The 24103-nt window shown below is 44.4% G+C and overlaps 1 protein-coding gene across 2 annotated transcripts; it reads left to right on the top strand.

Moving 5' to 3' along the window:
* Window positions 1-1828: 1828 nt before the first annotated feature.
* Window positions 1829-23898, top strand: LOC121286750 (thymic stromal cotransporter homolog). Of its 2 annotated transcripts, XM_041203781.1 has the most exons (4): window positions 1831-3553; window positions 15326-15409; window positions 20028-20184; window positions 23501-23898. In XM_041203781.1, the coding sequence occupies exons 1-4, from the start codon at window positions 2590-2592 to the stop codon at window positions 23628-23630; spliced, it is 1335 nt and encodes a 444-aa protein (XP_041059715.1). In that variant the 5' UTR covers window positions 1831-2589; the 3' UTR covers window positions 23631-23898. The 2 variants fall into 2 exon arrangements, with proteins under 2 accessions (XP_041059716.1, XP_041059715.1); XM_041203782.1 differs by lacking the exon at window positions 20028-20184 and having other exon boundaries at window positions 1829-3553.
* The last annotated feature ends 205 nt before the right edge of the window (window positions 23899-24103 follow it).

Below are 24103 nucleotides of genomic sequence, written 5' to 3'. Positions count from 1 at the left end.
CCTTATCTTTTGCACTGATGTGCTGGGCTCCTCCATCATTGAGGATGGGGATATTTGTGGAGCCTCCTCCTCGAGTGTTTACTTGTCCACCACCATTCACAACTGGATATGGCAGGACTGCAGAGCTTAGATTTGATCCATTGGTTGTGGGATTGCTTAGCTCTGTCTATGACCTGTTGGTTATGCTGTTTGGCACACAAGTAGTCTTGTGTTATAGCTTCATCAGGTTGACACCTCATTTTTAGGGAGCAAAACTCCCCCAGAGTACATTCTGCACCTTCGAGTGGTGTTCAACATGGAGGAGCACTGATTCATCTTGCTGAGGGAGGGTTGTGGTAATCAGCAGCAGGTTTCTTTGCCCATATTTGATCTGAAGTATTCAATGAACAGCATGGCACTAGGAAGTTCTGAGGAACAAAGGGACCTTGGTGAGTGTGTCCATAGATCTCTGATGGCGGAGGGGCACGTCAGTGGGGTGGTGAAAAAGGCATTTGGGATACTTGCCTTTATCAATCAAGGCATAGATTACAAAAGTAGGGAGGTCATGTTGGAGTTGTATAGAACCTTGGCAAGGTCACAGCTGGAGTACTGTGTGCAGTTCTGCAGTCGCCACATTATAGGAAGGATGTGATTGCACTGGATGGGGTGCAGAGGAGATTCACCAGGATGTTGCCTGGGATGAAACATTTAAGTTATGAAGAGAGGTTGGATAGACTTGGGTTGTTTTCGTTGGAGCAGAGGAGACTGAGGGGCGACCTGATCGAGATGTACAAGATTATGAGGGGCATGGACAGGGTGGATAGGGAGCAGCTGTTCCCCTTAGTTGAAGGATCAGACACAAGGGGGCATAAGTTCAAGGTGAGGGGCAGGAGGTTTAGGGGGAACGTGAGGAAAAACTTTTTAACCCAGAGGGTGGTGACGATCTGGAATGCGCTGCCTGGGAGGGTGGTGGAGGCGGGTTGCCTCACATCCTTTAAGAAGTACCTGGATGAGCACTTGGCACGTCATAACATTCAAGGCTATGGGCCAAATGCTGGTAAATGGGATTAGGTAGGTAGGTCAGGTATTTCTCATGTGTCAGTGCAGAATCAATGGGGCAAAGGGCCTCTTCTGCACTGTGATTCTGTGATGCCAGGTGACTTCATGGGGACTAGAGTCCCTCCCAACTGTATACCACTGTGCCACCACCTCTGCTGGGTCTGTCCTGGTGGTAATGGTGGTGTCTGTAAGGTATGATTCTATGAGCATGACTATGTCAGGCTGTTGCTTGAACTAATCTGTGAGACAGGACAGGGCTGAACTTGCCATTGCTGTTTCCTTTTTTTGTGACTTTGTAGCAACTGAGTGACTTGTTAGGCCATTTCAGAGTCAACCACATTGCTGTGGATTTGGAGTGGGCCAGACCAGCAGATTTCCTTCTCTAAAGCTTTTTACAACAATGGTTTCATGGTCATCATTCCAGATATTTATTAAATTCAAATTCCACTATCTGCTGTGGTGGGATTTGAACCCCATTCCCCAGAGCATTACCCTGGGTCATTACCCCAGCAAAATACCACAATGCCATCACCTTCCCTTATTACTGAGAGCTAGAAAATCCATTAAAGTTCCAAGAGTAAAAATTGTCTGGTTTCAAATGTGATGAGTCACAGTGGCGAATTCACTTTCCAAAGGCACTATGTGGGTTTCATGGAGTTAGATACTAGTTCCTTTTTTCATTCTCACAATTCCTCATACCAAATCAGGCTCACGTCAGCAACTATTACAGAAAAACTCAAACTATCAAGAGGGAGTTTCCCTAATTGCATGCAGAATTCAATAAAACCGAGCTGCAGTTCTGTGAGTGAGATTTATAAACTGAGTTCCGAGTACAGAGACTGTTCCACTCAGAGACTGATCCAGACAGAGATTTCTCCAGGCAGCGACTGCTCCACTCAGAGACTGCTCAACACAGACTGATCCAGACAGAGACTGATCCAGACAGAGAGACTGCTCAACACAGAGACTGTTCCACACAGAGACTGATCCAGACAGAGACTACTCAACACAGAGACTGTTCCACACAGAGACTGATCCAGACATAGACTACTCAACACAGAGACTGTTCCACACAGAGACTGATCCAGACAGAGACTGCTCAACACAGAGACTGTTCCACACAGAGAGACTGATCCAGACAGAGACTACTCAACACAGAGACTGTTCCACACAGAGACTGATCCAGACAGAGACTACTCAACACAGAGACTGTTCCACACAGAGACTGAACCAGACAGAGTCTGATCAACACAGAGACTGATCCAGACAGAGACTGCTCAACACAGAGACTGTTCCACACAGAGACTGATCCAGACAGAGACTTCTCCAGGCAGCGACTGCTCCACTCAGAGACTGCTCAACACAGACTGCTCCGCTCTGAGACTGATCCAGACAGAGACTGCTCCGGACAGAGTCTGCTCCAGACAGAGACTGCCCCAGACAGAGTATGCTGCAGACGCAGTCTCCCTATAGAGTCTGACATGCAGCCGGTTGTACACAGTGGACATTGAGACAGATATTGTAGTAGTAGAGATAGCTCAGGTTGGTGATATGGATGGTCTGTTAAGCTTTGTGGAGCCAGTGGTGGTTGTGACCAATGTAGCCAATTCCCTCTTTGACACAGCGCTGTTGATGGTGGTATATGACCGGCTAAATGGGACAACGCCTGGCAACAGTGACCTGGCCCAGAAGGAAGTGGCCCAGTTCTACATGATTTACAACATGATCTACTCATTAGCCCCCTTACTGACAACAGTGCTATTGGGAAAGTGGGCAGATCGCCAAGGTCAGAAGGTTCTGCTGGTGGTGCCATTACTGGGGTATCTACTGGGAAGGCTGTTACTGCTCTTCACCCACATTTTCCAGCTGCCTGTCAGTGTGATGTATGGATCAGCTGTGATCAATGGATTGACTGGAGGGTTCCCAGCTTATTGGAGTGGGATTAATGCTATCACTGCCCTGAGGTCGGGAGCAGCAAGACGCAGTCTAAGGTTAAATATGTTGGAGGTAGCATCAGGGATGGCTGGATTCCTGGGCAGTGTGGCATCTGGTCACTTCTTCCTGGTGAAAGTTAATAACCAGCATGGGCTCCTGCTAATCTGTCTATGTCTGACTCTGTATTTATTAAGTCTGCTGTACTCAGCATTTATCCTCAGATACCCAACAGTCTGCCCACAAGGCCGGGTTCCCACAGACGTGAATAATCTCAGTCTGAAGAGATATAGCACAGAGGTGATTCTTCTCTTTCTCTGCTACCTCCTGTATGATTTTGGAGTAACTGGCGGGGAGAATATCATCTCAATCTTTGTTCTGAAGCCCCCATTGAGCTGGGATGCGGTCTGGGTGGGCTACGGCAAGGCAGCCTGCTACATCATGTTTCTGACCAGCTTCCTTGGAGTTCTGATCCTCTCCAGATGTTTAAGTGACATCTCGCTGGTGCTGATGGGCATAATCTCCAACACCGTTGGATTTACCACCATGGCCTTTGTGAAAAGAAGCTCCTTATATTTCATTGGTAAGTGACTAACTGCATTTTAAGTGCTCTGATAGAAATTAGATCAACTCTCTTGGTGAAAATGTTCTGCACAAGCTCAGGAGCTGCACAATTCAAGTCCTTTGTCTGAATGATTTGAAATAACAACCAAATCAGGAACAGTAGACCATTTGTAAGGCTGTCTTGGTTCTAAATGCTGCAAGACCCTAACCTTGTCCAGTACACTATCCCAGCACGAATGTTACTGGATTAATAATCCTTGTGGTTGTGAGTGCAAGTCCAAACTTGAAGTCAGTGAATTTTGTAATTTGTGGGTTAGCAATGAGACACTGCGAGAATGTTGTCAAAAATCAACTGATGTCCTCCAGAGATGGGAATCTGCCACCCTTCCCTTGGCTGTATGTCACAACATTCAAGGCTATGGTCCAAGTGCTGGTAAATGGCATTAGGTAGGTTAGGTTTTCTCACGTGTTGGTGCAGACTCAGTGGGCCAAAGGGCCTCTTCTGCACTGTGTGATTCTGTGATTCTGAGTGGTCTCCAGGTTACTCCAGTCCCATATGCTATGTTTTTCCTACATTGTAAGAGTGACTTTAGTTCCAAAGTCCTTCAGTGGCTGTGAAGTGCATTGAATCATCCTGAGGTTGTGAAACACAGGTTCTTTTGTATGGTTGACTTTTAATTTCCTTGAGGTAATCCAGATAAGCCATTGGGAGCTGGCCTTGTCAGTATTACTACATTCTGAGAATGAATAAAAAGGCAAGTTTGAGGTCACATATTCAAATATTGGTCAAATACTCATCATTGAATTACTAATCTGGCTGATGCTGCAAGCGTTTCAGAATTTCAAGAGGTATTTATGTAAATTCATTTCATTCAAAGATGAACTCAATATTCCGAAAACAGTCATAAATCAGAACCCTGTGACTAAGCGATGAGGAAACTCAGATTTAAAAAAAACCTCAAACGCTCTGTTCAAAATTCTGAAGTTTGTTTCTGCTAAAATTTTGAATGATCTTCCATTTATAAATTTACATCTAAACGTTACAGAACAAATCTAAGGAAAGAAAGCCCTTTTTGTACCTCATTAAGTATCGGGAAAAGCTATTTGGGAAGATGGTGGTGCAGTGGTAATGTCACTGGGCTAGTAACTAAGAGCTCCAGGCTAATTATCTCTGGGATATGGGTTCAAATCCCACCGTGGCAGCTGGTGGAATTTAAATTCAATTAATTTATAAAGCTAGTTTCAGTAATGACTATCATGGAACTATCATTGATTGTTGTAAAAACTGATCTGATCACTAATATCCTTTAGGGAAGGAAATTTGCTGTCCTTACCTGGTCTGGCCTACATGTGACTCCAGACCCACAGCAATGTGGTTGACTCTTAACTGCCCTCTGAAATAGTCTAGTAAGCCACTCAGTTCCAGGGCAATTAGGGATGGGCAAAAAATTCTACCTCCTTATGGAGGGTGTGCAGATTAGAAAAACATGAAGTGTTAAATAGCTAAACTGTATTAGTCAGATTTATCAGTACTAGTAAGGTTTATCACAATTGTGAGGTTTATTAAGTTAAAGCCAAGTAAAAAAAAGTTCATATAAGTAAATCAAATAAAATAAAGTTAATGTAAGTGAAGTAAAGGTAAGGCATGGCAGGCCGCTCAGTCACTTTCAATTTGTGTCCTGTAGTATGTGGGAAGTTGTGGACACTTGCAGTGACCTAGATGACCACATGTGCAGAAAGCATCAACAGCTGCAGAAGGGCAGAATTTTGCTGTCAGCGAGCAGGTGGCGGTGCCCTCTCGCCGACGTGTAAAATGATCTGGGATGACGTCGGGCAGAACCCCCAACATCATCCCACCCCATTTAAATTTTCAGGAAGGCAGGGGCACAGCAAAATCAGCTGTGTGCCCACTGACCTGTCAATGGCCAACTGAGGCCATTGACAGGATCAATTATACAATTAAACGACCTGCCTGATCAACCTTAAGGTTGTCAGGCAGACCAGGAGCCCTGGTGGGCAATAGAAAAAACATGAAACCTCATCCATGGGCGGGATGAGGTTTCATGCAGGGTTTTAACATTTTTAATAAAGTTATTATGTTAATTATGAACATGTCCCATCTCATGTGACATTGTCATGTTAGGGAATTTTTTTTCTATTTTTAATATTTTTAAAGTGTAAGCAATCTCCCTGAGGCTGCACTTTGCCTCAGGGAGATGTGCGCTCTTTCGTGCGCAAGCGAGAAAGAGCGCACTCTCGCTTTTGGGGAATCAGCCCAAGAGAACCAGGCAGGCCGTGCAGGAGCCTGAGGTCCCTCTCGCTAATTGGTTTTTCATTTTGGATGCTGGTGAAGGCATTGGTTCCTTGAGGAGTGCAGTCAGAGCCAAATTCGTGGCACCACGGGTGGCTCAGCTGTACAGGAGGAGAGGAAGAAATGGGGAACAGCAGTAGTGATAGGGATTCATTACTTAGGGGAACAGACAGTAGCTTCTGCAGCCATAAACATAACTCCATGATGGTGTTGCCACCCTGGTTCCAGAGTCAAGGATGTTGCGGAGCAGCTGCAGGACTTTGTTCCAGGGGAGGGTGAACAGCCAGAGGTCGTGGTCCGCATAAGTACCAATGACAGGTTGGAAGGGACAGGAGGTCATGAAAGCACATTTTGGGGAGCTAGGAAGGAGATTCAAAAGCAGGACCTCTAAAGCAGTAATCTCAGGATAACTTCCAGTCTCACATGCTAGTGAGCATAGAAGTAGGAGAATTGAGCGATTGTGCACATGGCTGGTGAACTGATGCAGGAGGGAGGGCATCAGATTTCTGAGGCATTGGGACTGGTTCTGGGGAAGGTGGGACCTGAACAAGATGGATGGGCTGCATCTTACCAGGACTGGGACTGACATCATTGCAGGGAGATTCACTAGTGCTGGTGTGGATGGTTTAAACTAGATTGGTAGGAGAGGTGGGAATCTGAGAGGGAGCTCAGATTGGAGAGAAGCAAAACTGGCAAAAGGAAGTAGAAAAGTAGAAAACAAAAATAGAAGACAGATGAAGCATAGGCAGGCATCAAATAGGATCAGAATAGAGAATAAAGTTAAAAAAGCAGAATTAAAGGCATTCTATCTGAATGCATGTAGCATTAGCTAAAAGGTTGATGATTTCAATGCACTAATTGTGGTAAATAGGTATGACTTAATTTTTGTTACTAAGACGTGGCTACAGGGTGACCAAAATTGGGAACTGAATATCCAAAGGAGATGGGGTAGCACTTTTCATAAGGGATGAGATCAGTACATTAGTGAGAGAGGACCTTAGATTGTGGGATCAAGATGTAGAATTAGTTTGACCGGAAAAACAACAAGGGGCAGCAAGCATTGGTAGGAGTTTTTATAGGTCACCAAACTGTAGAGGTAATGTTGGGCATGGTATAAATCAGGAAATTAGAGATGCATGTAACATTGGTAATACAGTAATAATGGCCGACTTCAATTTACACACAGACTGGGTGAACCAAATTAGTACTAATGCTGTGGAGGATGGATTCCTGGAGTGTCTATGAGATGGATTTCTGGAGCAGTACGTTCAGGAGCCAACTATGGATCGGGCTATTTTGGGTTTAGTGTTGTGTAATGAGAGAGGTATAATAATAACCTTGCAGTAAAGAAGCCTTTGGGAAACAGTGATCATAATATGATGGAATTTTGCATTAATTTTGAATATGATATAGTTTGTTCTGAAACTAGGGCCTTAAATCTGAAGAAAGGAAATTTTGAAGGTATGAGAGGCAAGTTGGCAATGGTGGATGGGAAAATATACTAAAAGATTTGGTGTTAGACAGGTAATGGCTAGTATTTAAAGAAATACTACATGGTCTGCAACAGATATGCATTCTTCTAAGGCACAAACACCCAAAGTGTAAGGCAAATCAACCATGGTTAATGAAAGAAGTTAAAAATTGCATTAGATCAAAGAAAATGACTTATAAGGGTGCCAGTAAAAGTGGTAAACTTGAGGATTGGGAGCAATTTAGAACCCAGCAAAGGTGGACCAGGAAACTGATTAAGGGAAAAGAGAATATGAATGCAAATTAGTGAGGAATGTAAAGTCGGGCTGTAAAAGCTTCTTTGGGTATGTGAAAAGAAAAAGATTAGCTTGGACAAATGCGGGCCCATTACAGTTGGCGATAGGAGAATTTATAATGGAGAACAGGGAAATGGTGGAGAAACTAAACAATTACTTTGCATCAATGAAAACAAAATTACTGCGGATGCTGGAAATCTGAAATAACACAAAGAATGCTGAAAAAACTCTGCAGGTCTGGCAGCATCTGTGGAGAGAGAAACAGAGTCTGTACACAGACTCAAAACATTAACTCTGTTTCTCTCTCCACAGATGCTGCCAGACCTGCTGAGTTACTTTGCATCTGTCTTCATGGAAGAAAATACAGAAAATCTCTCAGAAATACTAAGTGACCAAAGAACTTGTGAAACTGACAAACTAAAAGAAATTAGTATTAGTAAAGAGCTAGTTCTTGAAAAGTTACTTGAATTGAAAGTTGATAAATCCCCTGGACCAAATGAGTTTCATCCCAGAGTGTTGAAGGAGGTGGCTACAGAGAAAGTGGATGCATTGGTGGCTATCTTTCAGAATTCTTTAGATTCTGGAAAGGTTACTGCAGACTGGATAGTTGCAAATGTAACCCCAGTAATTTAAGAAGGGAGGAAGAGGGAGGATGGAGAACTACAAACCTGTAAGTTTGACGTCAGTCATTGGAAAAATGTTAGAACCTATTGCTAAGGATGTGATAACTGGACATTTAGAAAAGAATGCTAAAATGTGCAGACCCAACGTGGATTTATGAGGGAAATCATGTTTGACAAATGTGTTGAAGTTTTTTGAGGATATCCCCTCCTAAAGGAAAACCAATGGATGCAGTTTATTTGGATTTTCAGAAGGCTTTTGGCAAGGTCCCACACAGGAGGTTAGTAAATAAAATGGGATTGGGGTACTATACTAGCATAGGTTGAGAATTGGTTAACAGACAGAAAACAGAGGAGGAATAAATGGGTCATTCTCGGGGTGGCAGACTGTTACTAGTGGGGTACTGCAATGATCGGTGCTGGGGTCACAGCTGTTCACAATCTATGTAAATGATTTGGATGTGGGGGCCAAACGTAATATTTTCAAATTTGTTGATGACACCAAACGGTGGGAATGTAAGTTGTAAGGAGGATGCAAGGAGGCTTCAAGGGGATTTAGACAGGCTAAGTGAGTGAGCAAGAGCATGGCAGATGGAATATAATTTGAATAAGTGTTAAGTTATCCACTTTGATAGAAAAGACAGAAAGACAGTATTTCTTAAATGGTGAGAGATTGGGAAATCTCTCCAAAGGGACCTGGATGTCCTTGTTCATAAGTCACTAAAAGCTAACATGCAGGTACAGCAAGAAATTAGGAAGGCAAATGGTATGTTGGCCTTCATCGCAAGGGGATTTGAGTACAAGAGTAAGGATGTCTTACTGCAATTGTATAGCGCCTTGGTGAGACCGAACCTGGAGTATTGTGTCCAGTTTTGATCTCCCTATCTAAGGAAGAACATACTTACCATGGAGGGAGTGCAATGGAAGCTCTCTGGATTAATCCCTGGGATGGCGGGATAGTTTTATGAGGAGAGATTGGGGAGATGTTGAGGAGACTGGGCCTGTATTCTCTAGAGTTTCGAAGAATGAGAGGTAACCTCATTGAAACTTACAAAATTCTTACAGGGTGTGACAGACTGGATGTGGATAAAATGTTTCCCCTGGCTGATGAGTCTAAAACAAAGGAACATAAGGCAGAATCATCCCAGATTTACACTAAGTGCAGTAGCGGGCGGGATAAAGGGTATTTTACCCGCCAGCTGCAATGGTGGGTTTTCACGCCATATAGTCCCATTTCCACCTCATTAATTATGCAGTCCTAGGAAACACGCTTCTGATTTGCCCGTCATGTTGTTACCTCACCGCCTCTTCGTGCAGGGCACCATATTTAAACTGCAACTGTGCTTGCAGCCCAGGACTACTCCAGTGAAGACAAGACTACTCCCCAAAAGACAAGAGTGCAGCCCCCTGATTCAGTGATGCATCCCTGGGACACCTGCTGGACACTGTGGGGGCCAGCCACAATGTCCTCTACCCCCTGCTCTGGCCACAGGAGGCCCATCAGTCTCACCATTCCGGCTTGGGAGGCAATGGCAGAGGTGGTCAGTGCCAATGCTGCACACAAGAGGTCAGCCATCCAGTGCAGAAAACAGATGAATAATCTCATCCGTGCTGCCAGTGTAAGGCAACCATCTCATCACTCTAAACTCACACACTCTCAAGCCCATCACACATTCACTGGCATCTCACTCACTGCCAGTTGAAGGCGCATCACCACTCACTCTCTCACACACACCCTCACATCACCATCTGGGCTCGTCTCCTCTGGAGACTGCCTCCTCAGCCCTCTCCATCCTGAGGCCGCTTGCACAGATCAACATGTGCCCCCCACACACACTCTGGGATACCCCCCATTCCCCAGTACAGTCCTCGCCCTGCAGCCTCTTCCTTTGCCTGAGGTTACTTCTCCCCCTTCCTGAAGCAGGCCCTAGTCCTGCAGCTGTTGAAAAGCCCCCCCACTTTACGGCTAGTCTAGTAGGTAGACCCCTGCCCGTGAGCACCTCTAAGAGTGATGTGGTGCTGCCTGCGAAGCCTGGTGCTGATGACCAAGAGTGCTGCCTGAAGCAAGGTAGGTAAACAAACCTCAAAGTCCCAAGCGAGGTGCAGCCCGCCAGGTGCACAATGTTTATGTACAGTGTGAAATGTGTTGGTGATGATCCAGCATGGGGAAAGATTCCAGCCAGCAGTTCTTATAGTGAGATGCTAAAGTATTGAAACTAGGTTCCCGACGTGCAGCGGTGGGAAACAGGCCCATCATTGATGGGTGGAATGGATATTGCTCCCCTACCCCATCCGTCATGATGGCCGATACCAACAGGGCCAGAAAATTCCAACCATAGTCTTAAATGGGCTGCCCCTTATCCTGAGATTATGTCACAGGGCACTTAGAAAATCATAATACAATTACACAGAGTCAACATGGATTTATGAAAAGGAAATTGTGTTTGACAAACTGTTAAGAGTTTTTGGGTATAACTCACCACCTTCTCAAGGGCAACTAGGGATGGGTAATAAATGCTGGCCCAGCCAGCGATATCACATCCAATAAATGAATTTTAAAAAACTAGCAGGGTAGCTATGGATATGAGTTTTCAAAGAAAACATTTAATAAGGTGCTACACAAAAGGCTATTTCACAAAATTGGGACTCATAGAATTGGGGTAATATAGATTGAGAATTGGTTAATGGTCAGAAAACAGAGAGTAGGAATAATCAGGTCATTTTCAGGTCAACAGATTGCTGCAAAGATCTGTACTTGGGGCCTTAGCTACTTACAGTTTATATCAATGGTTTAGATGAATCTGCTGAGTGTTACATATCCAATTTGTTGACAATATAAAGTTATTTAGGAAAGTGGTGAGGAAAACACAAAGAGGCTGCAGAGGGGCAGAGACAGGCTGGGCGAGTGGGGAGAACATGGTAGGTGGAATAGTATGTGGCAAAGTGTGAAATTATCCACTTGAACAGGAAGAAGAAAGTAGAATTTCTTTTAAATAATGAGAATTTGGATAAGGTTTGCATTCAGAGGGACCTGGGTGTTCTTGTACATGTTTCACAGAAAGTTAACATGCAGTTACAGCAAGCATTTAGGAATGCAAATGGTATGTTAGTTTTTGTTACCAGGATTGGAATATAAGAGTAATGAAATCTTACTACAATACATAGACCACACTTGGAGTACTGTGTGAAATTTTGCTTTCCTTATAAGGAAGAACTTGTCCATGAGGGAGTGCAATGAAGCTTCATTAGACTGACTCCTGGGTGGGGGGATGGGGGATTGTTCTATGAGGAGAGATTGAGTAAATTAGGCCTATATTCCCTGGAGGTTAGGAGAGGTGATCTAAATCTGAGGGGTTTAACAGGGTAGATGCTGAGAAAATGTATTGCCCTGGCTGGCGAGTCTAGAACACAGGACCACAGTCTCAGAATAAGGGGTGATTTGGGACTGAGATGAGGAGAAATGTCTTAATTCGAAGGGTTGTGAATCTTTGGAATTCTCTGCCCCAGAGGGCTGCTGATGCTCAGCCGTTGAGTAGATTCAAGACCGAGTTATAGATTTTAGGCACTAAGGGAATTAATGAAGGATAATTCATAATTAATGGGAATATTGTGACAAGGTGAAGTTGAGATAGTTGAACCACGATCTTGTTGAATGGTGGAACAGGCTCAAAGAGCCAAATCACAGAATCATTACAGCACAGAAGGAGGCTATTCGGCCCAACATGTCTGTGCCAGCTCTCCAAATTAACATTTCACCTTGTACCAGTTACCCACCTTCCCCCTATAACCCTGCACCTTCTTCCTTTTCAGATAACAGTCTAATTTTTAAAAATTCATTCACGGGATGTGGGCTTCGCTGGCTGGGCCAGCATTTATTGCCCATCCCTAGCTGCCCTTGAGAAGGTGGTGGTGAGCTGCCTTCTTGAACCGTTGCAGTCCATGTGGTGTAGGTACACCCACAGTGCTGTTAGGGAGGGTGTTCCAGGGTTTGGACCCAATGATAGTGAAGCAATGGTGATATATTTTCAAGTCAGGATGGTGAGTGACTTGAAGGGGGACATCCAGGTGATGGTGTTCCCATGTATCTGCTGCCCTTGTCCTTCTAGATGGTATTGGTAGTGGGTTTGGAAGGTGCTGTTGAAGGAGCCTTGGTGAATTCCTGCAGTGCACCTTGTAGGTGGGACACACTGCTGCTACTGTGCGTCGGTGGTGAAGGGAATGAATGTTCCCCTTTTGAAAGCTTCAATTGAGCCTGCCTCCTCCACACTCAGGCAGTGCATTCCAGGTCCTAACCACTTGCTGTGTGAAAAAAATTCCCCTCACGCCATCGTTGCCTCTTTTGCCAATTACTTAAAAGTGTGTCCTCCCATTCTTGATCCTTCTACCATAGAAAACAGTCCTATCTCTGACCACACCCCTCATGATTTTGAATACCCCTATCAAATTTCCTCTCAACCTTCTCTTCTTCAAGGAAAACTGTCCCAACTTCTCCAATCTAGCTACAAAGTGCAGATATCTACAACTTCCTCTATCTATGAAGTTCTTCATCCCCGGAATCATTCTCATGTATCTTTTCCCCACTCTCTCCGATGCCTTCAGATCCCTCATAAAGTGCAGCATTCAGAATTGGTGCCATGCTCCAGTTGAGGTGGAACCAGTGTTCACTCTTATACAAGTTCAGCATTAACTCTTGTGCTCTGCCACCATAATTAAAGCCCAGGATACTGTGTGCTTTATGAACTGCACTGCCAACCTGCCCTGCCACCTTCAATGATGTATGAACATAAACACCCAGGTCCATCTGCTCCTGCATCCCCTTTAGAGCTGTACACTTTATTTTATAATGTCTCTCCATGTTCTTCAATCCAAAATACATCAATTCACATTTCTGCTCCTACTCCTGCTCATATTTCTTCTGATGTAGAGCAGTTCAGGGATTGAGAACAGTTTCAGGATTGAGAACAGTTTTGGGATTGAGAACAGTTTTGGGACTGAGAACAGTTTTGGGATTGAGAACAGTTTTGGGATTGAGAACAGTTTTGGTATTGAGAACAGTTTCAGGATTGAGAATAGTTTTGGGACTGAGAACAGTTCAGGGATTGAGAACAGTTTCAGGATTGAGAACAGTTTTGGGATTGAGAACAGTTTCAGGATTGAGAACAGTTCTGGGATTGAGACAAATTCTGGGATTAAGAACAGTTTCGGGATTGAGAACAGTTTTGGGATTGAGAACAGTTCTGGGATTGAGAACAGTTTTAGGATTGAGAACAGTTTCAGGATTGAGAACAGTTTCAGGATTGAGACAAATTCTGGGATTAAGAACAGTTTTGGGATTGAGAACAGTTTCAGGAATGAGAATAGTTTTGGGATTGAGAACAGTTTTGGGGTTGAGAACAGTTTTGGGGCCGGGAATTGTTCCCTGATTGAGAACAGTTCAGGGATTGAGTGGAGTTCAGGGATTATAACAGGCTGGCGCACAATTTTATATGCCGCCCCCACCCCCACCCTTCAACCAACACCCCCCCCCCCCACCCACTCCATGTTGCCAACTCATTGCTGGAGTGTAAAACTCCACCCATGGGCTCTAGAGGACTGAAAGCACAGCAGTGAGGAGAGGGGAATGTACAAGAGGCCAGAAGTGAAGGGGACGGTGGTATAGTGGCACTGAATAGTATTCTGGAGACCCAGGGTAATGCTCTGCAGACCTGGGTTTGAATCCCACCATAGCAGATGGTGAAATTTGAATCCATTAAATCTATGTGTTTGTGTGGGGTGTTGTGTAGGGGGGTTGTGTGAGGTAGCATGTGGGGGGATTCTGTGAAGGAATGGTTGGGGCAATGTGTGAGGGGGCATTTGAGAAGATGTGTGTGAGGGGGTATGTGAGAAGATGTGTTTTAGAAGGTGTGTGAGGGAGTATGTGTGGGGTTATATGAGAGGGTATGTGTCACAGTGTGTGTAATTGATCCCTGTATTTCGAGCTGTTTCCTGTATGTCTCTCTTCCTCTCTAACACCACCTCCCTGCCCCACCACCCCAACACTCAGGGGAATAAGAGATGCACCATCTCGTTTCCATTTTCCCACCAACACTTACAAAATCAATGTATTAAATGATCCAAACTACAGGTCATGATTTCCATCAAAACTCCTCCCATTGCTCCCAAATATCCAACTCTGTTTATTAATCTAGGAAAAACACAATCCAAGGATCTTAAACCCCAAAAAAAGCATCACCTTGAAAAAGTTAAAGCTTTATCTGAGCTCAAACGTTGGAATTCCTGATTTAGTTTAGCCAGTTCACTGTGGTTAAGGGAAGGGCTGTTGCTATGGTTATCAATCGAATAATGTCACAACATTACATTGTTACTGTGACAGCAGTTGTGAAAACAGAAATGAGAACAATGTCAGGATTGCAGTCAGTCCAGTGCCTCCGGCCTGTTAGCCTTGACCTAAGGCAGCAGGAGGATGGCTTGGGCCCTATAACTGGGACGAGTAATTTCCTCTTGGTGCAGCCACTTGAATAAGGTCCTGGGTTTGAGCAGGTGTGTGTGTGTAGATGAGTCTCTGTACCTGTAGTGTGATATAGTGGGTCCTGTCCTCACTCAGTGTCCTTCACATGGGATGCGGTCTTGGGCTGAATCTCAGCCAGACCCTGAAGAAAGCTGACACAGGGCAGCTCACTCACTGAGGGGATTGACATCAGACCACACATGTGAGAGTGAGTGAGAGTGTGTGTGAAAGTGAGGGCGTGAGAGTTCATGTGAGTGAGTTGTTTTGAGTGAGTGTGAGTGTGACGGTGTAGTCTGTGTTCACACAGTGATGGTATTCTCTGTGTATACACGGTGACGGTGCTCTCTGTGTACACACGGTGATGGTATTCTCTGTGTACACGCGGTGACGGTGCTCTCTGTGTACACGCGGTGATGATGCTCTCTGTATACACACGGTGACAGTGCTCTCTGTGTACACGCGATGACGGTGCTCTCTGTGTACACATGGTGGCCATATTCTCAGTACACATGGTGACAGTGCTCTCTCTGTTCACACGGTGATGGTGCAGTGTGTTGACTTATGCTTTGTGTTTTGTATTTTGCAGCTCGCAGTTTGATGTTGTTCTCCTGTATTCCAATGCCCACCATTCGAGCCCAGTTGTCCAAGCAGATGGAGGAGGCTTCTTATGGTAAGGAATCCCTACACCAACACATTGTGATGTTGCTGACAGATAATTCAAAGCTCCATTGTCAAATTTCTCAAAACAGCTGCCCGCCCACCACTGGAAGTATTTCCATCTGAGATTGCTGATTGGGAAATTAAGTTTCAGCTCTAGTTGCTATGAATACTCCCTGACTGCAGCTCCCAGGAGGATCAGAGTTTCTCACTGACTCATGGAGTGTGAACGCACTAATCCACACTGCCATGTCTACCTCAGGGTGACCCCTCCTAACATGGAACCTTCCATCGGCCACAAGGTGAACTCAGCTGCAGATTTGCTGCCATTGGTAATCTGATCAAAGGGAATGGCAGGTAATCTGTAAGTGTGTCATCTCTGAGGGGGAAGAAAGACTTGCTTTTATATAGCACCTTTCACATCCTCTGAATTACCTAAAGTTGATTCTCATGATTAGATTTTGAAAGAAACCGATAGGGTTGATAGGGTGAGTGTCCAGGACAATTGGCAGCCCCTTGAAATCTGAGCCAGAATTTTCAGGATGGAATAAAAAAAATTAAAATACTATGGATACTGGAAATCTGATGTAAATTGTTAAAAGTTGAGGCCCCAGTACAGGCCCCTGTGGGACTCCACTCGTCACATCTTGCAAATCAGAAAAAGACCCTTTTATGCATACTCTCTGCTTTCTGCCAGCCAGCCAATCTCCTATCCATGCTAATCCGTTAACCCCTACACCATGCACTTTTATTTTCTGTAATAATCTTTGATGTGGCACCTTATCAAATGCCTTCTGGAAATCCAAGTACAGTAAGACTACAGGCTCCCATTTACCCACTGTGCATGTTACTCCTTCAAAAAACTCCAATAAATTGGTTAAACATGATTTTCCTTTCACAAAACCATGCTGACTCTTCCCTATTGCCTTGAACTCTTCTAAGTGCCCAGCTATAACCTCCTTAATGATCGATTCTAATAACTTCCCCACGACAGACGCCAAGCTAACTGGCCTATAGCTTCCTGTTTTCTACCTCCCACCCTCCTTGAATAGAGGGGTTATATTTGCTACTTTCCAATCTGATGGAACCTTTCCAGAATCTAGCGAATTTTGGTAAATTAACACCAGCACATCGACTACCTCATTAGCCACCACTTTTAAGACCCTTGGATATAATCCATTGGGAACAAGAGACCTGCCAGCCTGCAGCTCCATTAATTTGCTCAGTATTGTTTTTCTAGTGGTTTCAATTTCACCAAGTTCCTTTCTCCCGTTCACCTCCTGATTTGCAGCTATTACTGGAATGTTTTTTGTATCCTCTATAGTGAACACAGAAGCAAAATATTTGTTCATTTCTTCCGCCATTTCCTTATTATCTACTATTAACTCCCCATTGTCACTCTCTAGAGGACCAACACTCACTTTACGTACTCTTTTCCTTTTTAAAAACCTATAGAAACTTTTGCTATCCATTTTTACATTTCTAGCTAGCTTCCTCTCATATTCTAATTTCTTTCTCCTGATTAACCTTTTAGTCACTCTCTGCCATTTTTTATATTCTGTCCAATCATCTGTCCTGCCACTCATCTTTAAGGAATTGTAAGCTTTTTCCCTAAGTTTGATGCTTTCCTTAACATCTTTACTTAACAATGGATACTGGGTCCCCCACTTAGAATTTTTCTTTATAGTAGGAATGTACTTATTCTGAATACTCCGAAAGGGTGGGATTATGTAGGATAAGGTTATGCAGCATAGGGATATATAGGGTTGTGTTATGGAGGGTAGGGTTATGTAGAGTGGGTTATACAGGGTGGAGTCATATAGGGTGTGGTTATGTAGGGTGGAGTCATATATGTTGCCATCATATAGGGTGGGGTTATATAGGGTGGTGTCATATAGGGTTGTGTTATGTAGGGTGGGGTTATGTAGAGTGGGTTATACAGGTTGGGGTCATATAGGGTGTGGTCATGTAGGGTGGAGTCATATAGGTTGCCGTCGTATAGGGTGGGGTTATATAGGGTGGTGTCATATAGGGTGGCATCATATAGGGAAGGATTATGTAGGGTGGGGTAATATAGGATGGGTTTATGTAGAGTGGGGTCATGTAGGGTGGGGTCATCCAGGGTGGGGCTATATAGGGTGGGTTCATATAGGGTGGGGTTATATAGGGTGGAGTCATATAGGCTGGGGTTATGTAGGGTGGGATCAGAAAGGGTGGGGTCATGTCATAAAGGGTGGGTTTATATAGGGTGGAGTTATATAGATTGTGGTTATGTAGGGTGGGGTCATATAGGATGAGGTTAAAAAGGTGGAGTCATATAGGTGGGATAATGTAGGGTGGTGTTATATAGGGTGGGGTCATATAGGTGGGGTCATATAGGGTTGGGTTATGTAGGGCAGGGTCATATAGTGTGGGGTTATGTAGGGTGATGTCATAAATGGTGGGTTTATATAGGACGGGATCATACAGGGTGGAGTTATGTAGTGTGGAATCATATAGGGTGGAGCTATATGGTGTGGAGTCATATAGGGTGGGGTAATATAGAGTGTGGGGTTATTTAGGATGGGGTTATATAGGGTGGGGTTAAAAAGGGTGGGGTTATATAGTGTGATGTTATATAGGTTGTGGTTATGTAGGGTGGGGTTATATAAGGTGGAGTCATGTAGTGTGGGGTTATATAGTGTGGGATTATATAGTGTGAGGTTATATAGTGTGGGGTTATATAGGGTGTCAATGATTGACTTTCTCACAGTGGTAGGGAAAAAAGTAGCTTAAAAATACATACCAGACAAAAGCCTTTCATTTCTGTAGCACCTTTCACGACATCCCAAAGTGTTCCCAGACAGTGAAGAACTTTTTGAAATTTACTCGCTGTTGTAATATAAGAACGCAGTAGCCAATATTCACACAGCAAGATCCCACAAGCAGCAATAAGTTAATGACCTGATAATCCTCTTGTTTGGTGATGTTAGTTGTGGGATAAATATTGGTCAGGACACCCAGGAGAGCTCCCCTGCTCTTCTTCAAGTGAGACTGTGGGATTTGTTTAGCACCTGAGAGGGCAGGCCTTTATGTCACATCCCAAAAATTGGCACCTCTGACAGTGTCAATCACAGGAAGGAAAAGATCAGGAATCTGAGAGAACGTCAGCAGGAGAAACAAGTTAATTAGAAACTGAGAAAGAGAGAAGACAAAACAAAAACAGAATTACCTGGAAAAACTCAGCAGGTCTGGCAGCATTGGCGGAGAAGAAAAGAGTTGACGTTTCGAGTCCTCATGACCCTTCGACAGAACAGAGAGAAGACATCCTGGTGTCTGGGGCTCTGATAAAGTGTCTACATTAACCTGTCTCTACTGCACTGATCAGAATTTCTACTCTTTACACACTTGTGATTAAATAAGTCATTTCTCTTTGGACAGTTTTTGGCATGTTTATTGTCAGAATTCCATGTTGGCATATTAATAATGCTCAAAAACAACAACAACAACTTGCATTTAGACAGCACCCTTATCAGAGTGAAATATCCTAAACGGCTTCACAGGAGTCTTACTGACTTTTACCAAGTCTTACCAAGTGTTATTTACTGGATGTTACTGAGACTTACCGAGTTTTACCAAGAGTTACTGAGCCACAGACAGAGACATTTGGAGTGGTGGCTGTAAACTAGTTAGAGGAAGACAGACAACAGAGGGTTATAGGATGGTGGAGGTTACAGAGAGAGGGTTGAGGCCATGCTAGGATCTGGATACAGGATGAGAAATGTATAAGTGTGGCACTCTCAAACTGTGAGCCACTCTGTGTAGACAGAGTGATGGGTGAATGGGGCATGGTGCCAGTTAAGAAACGGGCTGCAGAGTCTTGGATGAGTTTACAGATGGTGTGAGCTGGGAGTGTTTGTTCTATTCATTCATGGGATGTGGCCGTTGCTGGCTAGGCCAGCATTTATTGCCCATCCTAACAGCCCTTGAGAAGATGGTGGTGAGCTGCCTTCTTAAACCGCTGCAGTCCATTTGGTGTAGGTATACCAACAGCGCTGTTAGGGAGGGGATTCAGGATTTTGACCCAATGACAGTGAAGGAACCGTGATATACTTCCAAGTCAGGATGATGAGTGATTTGCAGGGGAACTTCCAGGTGGTGGTGTTCCCATGTATCTGCTGCCCTTGTCCTTCTAGATGGTAGTGGTCATGGGTTTGGAAGGTAAAAACAAAAAACTGCGGATGCTGGAAATCCAAAACAAAAACAGAATTACCTGGAAAAACTCAGCAGGTCTGGCAGCATCGGCGGAGAAGAAAAGAGTTGACGTTTCGAGTCCTCATGACCCTTCGACAGAACTCAGTTCTGTCGAAGGGTCATGAGGACTCGAAACGTCAACTCTTTTCTTCTCCGCCGATGCTGCCAGAGCTGCCGAGTTTTTCCAGGTAATTCTGTTTTTGTTATGGGTTTGGAAGGTACTGTCTAAGGAGTCTTGGTGACCAGAAGTGTAGTGGAGTCTGTGTGTACCCTTGGTCATTGTGGATATGTGTGAATCCTGTGTGAGTTGATTAATTCTTTGTCTATCATGGAGGGCTGTGTTGTTAATCATTGCAGCTCCATAGCCTGTCACTGATATCCCTGATATTTTCTCTCAGGTTCCATTTTCGCCTGGTTACAGTCAGCTGTCGCTTTAACAGATGTGATTTCCACTGTCGTGTTCAATAATCTGTATGTTGCCTCTCTCCAGTGGTACAGCAACTTTCCACTGCTCCTGGCTGCTGCAGTTTGTTGGTGCAGCACTATCCCAATCGTGTGAGTACATGTCTCTGTAAACTAGCTGCACTCTGCCATTGTTTCTCACGTTACTCCTGCTTTGATAAACATTATTCCATTTCTCCATCCACCTCCTCAAATCTATCTCTTCCTCACTGTTGGAATTTCCTCTCTTCTCTTTGCTCCATACATTCCTCTTTCCCAAAAATACTTAAACTCCTGATAAAAGCAAAATACTGCGGATGCTGGAAATCTGAAACAAAAACAAAAATACCTGGAAAAGCTCAGCAGGTCTGACAGCATCTGCGGAGAGGAGTACAGTTAACGTTTTGAGTCCATGTATGAAGAGTCATACGAACTCGAAATGTCGACAGTGTTCCTCTCCGCAGATGCTGTCAGACCTGCTGAGTTTTTCCAGGTATTTTCGTTTTTGTTACTTAAACTCCTGGTTTTTTCAAGGCATGTTTACCTATCGAGACCAGGCCTGACTGCACGCAGCAGAGAGGAAGAGCTCTGCATCATCACAAAATATCACTCTTAACTTCAAACTCCACCTCAAACACAATCTCCTGTGTAATGACACCCTGCCTCAACAAACCATCCTCCAATCACATACTGCCTTGACAACCACTCCTCCAATTGCAAACTGCCTCAAATGCGCCTTTCTCCAATCACATCCTGCCTCAACTACCACTTCTCCGATCACACCCCGTCTCAGCACCCCCTGCTCCAAACATATCCTGCCTCACCACCCCCTCCTCCAATCACATCCAGCCTTGACCACCCCTTCTCCAATCACATCCTGCCTTGACTACTCCTTCTCCAATCACATCCTGCCTTGACTACCCCTTCTCCAATCACACCCTGCCTTGACAACTACTCCTCCAATCACATCCTGCCTCGACTACCCCTCTTACAATCACATCTTGCCTTGACTACTGCTCCTTGAATCACATCTCGCCTGGACTAGCCCTCCTTCAATCCCATCCTGCCTTGACACTCCCTCCTCCAATCACATTCCCCATCGACTCCCCCTCCTCCAACCACACTCTGCCTTGACACTTCATCCTCCAATCACATCACCCTCGACTTCCCCCTCCTCCAATCACTCCTGCCTCGACACCCCCTCCTCCAATTACATCGTGCCACGACTACCTCTTCTCTAACCACACCGTGCCTCAACTACCGCTCCTCCAATCACATCCTGCTTCAACTTGCCCTTCTATAATCACATCCCGCCTTGAGTAGCCCTCCTCCAATCAAATCCTGCCTTGACACTCCCTCCTCCAATCACATCCTGCCTCAATACTTCCTCCTCTAATCACATCCCCCTCGACTATCCCCTTCCAATCACATTCTGCCTCGACACTCCTCCTCCAATCACAGCCTTGTTCAAACATGGACAAAAGAGCTGAACTCCAGAGGTGAGGTGAGAGTGACTGCCCTTGACATTAAGGCTGTATTTGACCAAGTGTGGCATCAAGGAGCCCGAGCAAAACTGGAGTCAATGGGAATCAGGGGGAAAACTCTCCGCTGGTTGGAGTCATACTTAGCACAAAGAAAGATGGTTGTGGTTGCTGGAGGTCAGTCATCTCAGCTCCAGGACAGCACTGCAGGAGTTCCTCAGGGTAGTCCTAGGCCCAACCATCTTCAGCTGCTCATAAGTGGGGACACTCAGTGATGATTGTACAATGTTCAGCATCATTTGCGACTCCTCAGATACTGAAGCAGCCCTTGTCCAAATGCAGCAAGACTTGGACAATATCCAGGCTTGACTGACAAGTGGCAAGTAATATTTGCTCCACACAAGTGTCAGACAATGACCATCTCCAACAAGAGAGAATCCGACCATCGCCCCTTGATATTCAATGGCATTACCATTGCCGAATCCTCCAGTATCAACATCTTGGGGGTTACCACTGACCATAACAAAGGAACATAGGAACAGGAGAAGGCTATTCAGCCCGTCAAGCCTGCTCCGCCATTCAATGCGATCATGGCTGATCAAACACTTCAATGCCTTTTACCTACACTAACCCCATAACCCTTTACGTTATTGTTAATCAGAAATCTATCAATCTCTACCTTAAGTATACTCAATCACTGAGCTTCCATGGCCCTATGGGGTCGAGAATTCCAAAGATTCACAACCTTCTGAGCAAAGAAAATTTCTCCTCATCTTTGCCCTAAGTTGATTTTGAGATTGTGTCCCCTGGTTCTGGACTCCTTTAAGTATTTTGTAGGTTTCAATGAGTTTAAGTATTTTTGGGAAAGAGGAATGTATGGAGCAAAGAGAAGAGAGGAAATTCCAACAGTGAGGAAGAGATAGATTTGAGGGGGTGGTTGGAGAAATGGAATAATGTTTATCAAAGCAGGAGTAACGTGAGAAACAATAGCAGAGAGCAGCTAGTTTACAGAAGCATTTCAATCCCCATGGAGGCCAATCATTTTTAACAAGAAATTCAAATTTCCAGTTAATAGCTGAGAGAATGGCATGTCAAGATTTCAGGTTTTAAGGCATTTAATGTAACAAATGACTATCAACTACTAACTCTGTAACTAAACACTACCTTTGTAGGCAGCTTATACTTCAAAACCACAGAATGGAATACTCCCTTTCTTACTCTTAGCCCAAATGAAACAAACACACTTCATATAACAAACACACTTTATATGTATATTTACACTGTCCTTTACATGGACAGTCAATTTCTCCAGAATCAAACCAAAGTGATTCTTAGCTCCTGAGTATTTATTCCTCATCTTTTCTTTTCTTTTCTCAGCCAGGTAACTTGCAATTTTAGAATCATCTTTCGCAGTGAGGTTTACTTTTCCTGGAACCTCTCCCTTTAGCTCAAGCTGGGCGACTCTTCCATCCTCGTTTTAACACCCCATGAATTTGATCTTTTCAATCCAAGCACAAGCTTCTACTTGCACACCTCTGCGGCAAACTATGGAGACTTTTTTTTGGCCTCTAGCTGCCCCTCCTCTCCCAGATCCAGGCAGAATCAAACCCTGTCTGTGATATTCTGGGAAGACTGTAACCTGATCTTAACAGGACTATGGAGAGAGAATGGGGCAGTGGGATTAGTTTGTTATTGATGCAGGGTTATGGAGAGAGAGGGCGGCAGTGGGATTAGTTTGGGAATTGATACAGGCCTATTGGGAGAGAGTGGGGCAGTAGGATTGGTTTGTGATTGATTCAGGGCTATGGGGAGAGAGCGGGGCAGTGGGGTTAGTTAACATCTCTCTAGTACACCTAAAATGGACCGAATGACCACTTTCTGTGCTGTAAGTGTTTGTGAATTTACATATTGTGACATTTGTTTAATTTGTGTATGTATTTATGCTGCAGGGTTTACGGCTGGAGAAAGAATAAGACCGATTATAGCCAGATTCCAGGCACAGACTCCGCACAGAGACCAATTGTAGAGGAACTTAATGGTTTCAGTGATGACTGCTCTATGTCATCCATTTCGGAATGAGTTCACACACCAAGCCTTTCACAGCACCTGTCAGCCATGACATAAATACAGTCAACAAACAGAGAACAAGAGGGTTAAAGTTCAAGAGAAAAACATGGAGGCCTGATCAATAGAAACTCTCACTTAGTTATCTCAAACTGTCAACGATTGTAGCATTGAAACTCTTACTCGGAGTCTATCCTAGAGGTTTTGAAGCCTTTATAAATTGTGTTTTGGAACTGCTAATGTTACTGGACTGCTAATTAAAGGAATGGGAGTGCAAATCTCATCATGGCAATTTGAAAATTTTAATTCAGCTTTAAAATATCCTGAATCATTAAAAATGACCAACTGTTGGTTGGCAAAAATCCCCGACTGGTTCACGACTGTTGTTAAGAGATTGGAAGCTGCCATCCTTATCCAGTCAGGGTTTATTAGTGACTCCTGTCTCACACTAGTGCCCCCTGAAGTGACCTAGCAAACCCTTCAGTTCT

Source organism: Carcharodon carcharias, chromosome 14 (assembly GCF_017639515.1).
Source record: "Carcharodon carcharias isolate sCarCar2 chromosome 14, sCarCar2.pri, whole genome shotgun sequence".
In the NCBI taxonomy this organism is placed as follows: domain Eukaryota; kingdom Metazoa; phylum Chordata; class Chondrichthyes; order Lamniformes; family Lamnidae; genus Carcharodon; species Carcharodon carcharias.
This window is presented reverse-complemented; position numbering and strand designations above follow the sequence as displayed.

What these genes read in the sequence shown, in the direction of transcription:
- LOC121286750 (XM_041203781.1), top strand. Translation starts at nt 2,590, where the DNA reads ATGGATGGTCTGTTAAGCTTTGTGGAGCCAGTGGTGGTTGTGACCAAT. An exon ending in AAGCTCCTTATATTTCATTG is followed by an intron (nt 3,554 to 15,325) that starts GTAAGTGACTAA and finishes TGTATTTTGCAG; the next exon opens with CTCGCAGTTTGATGTTGTTC. An exon ending in GATGGAGGAGGCTTCTTATG is followed by an intron (nt 15,410 to 20,027) that starts GTAAGGAATCCC and finishes ATTTTCTCTCAG; the next exon opens with GTTCCATTTTCGCCTGGTTA.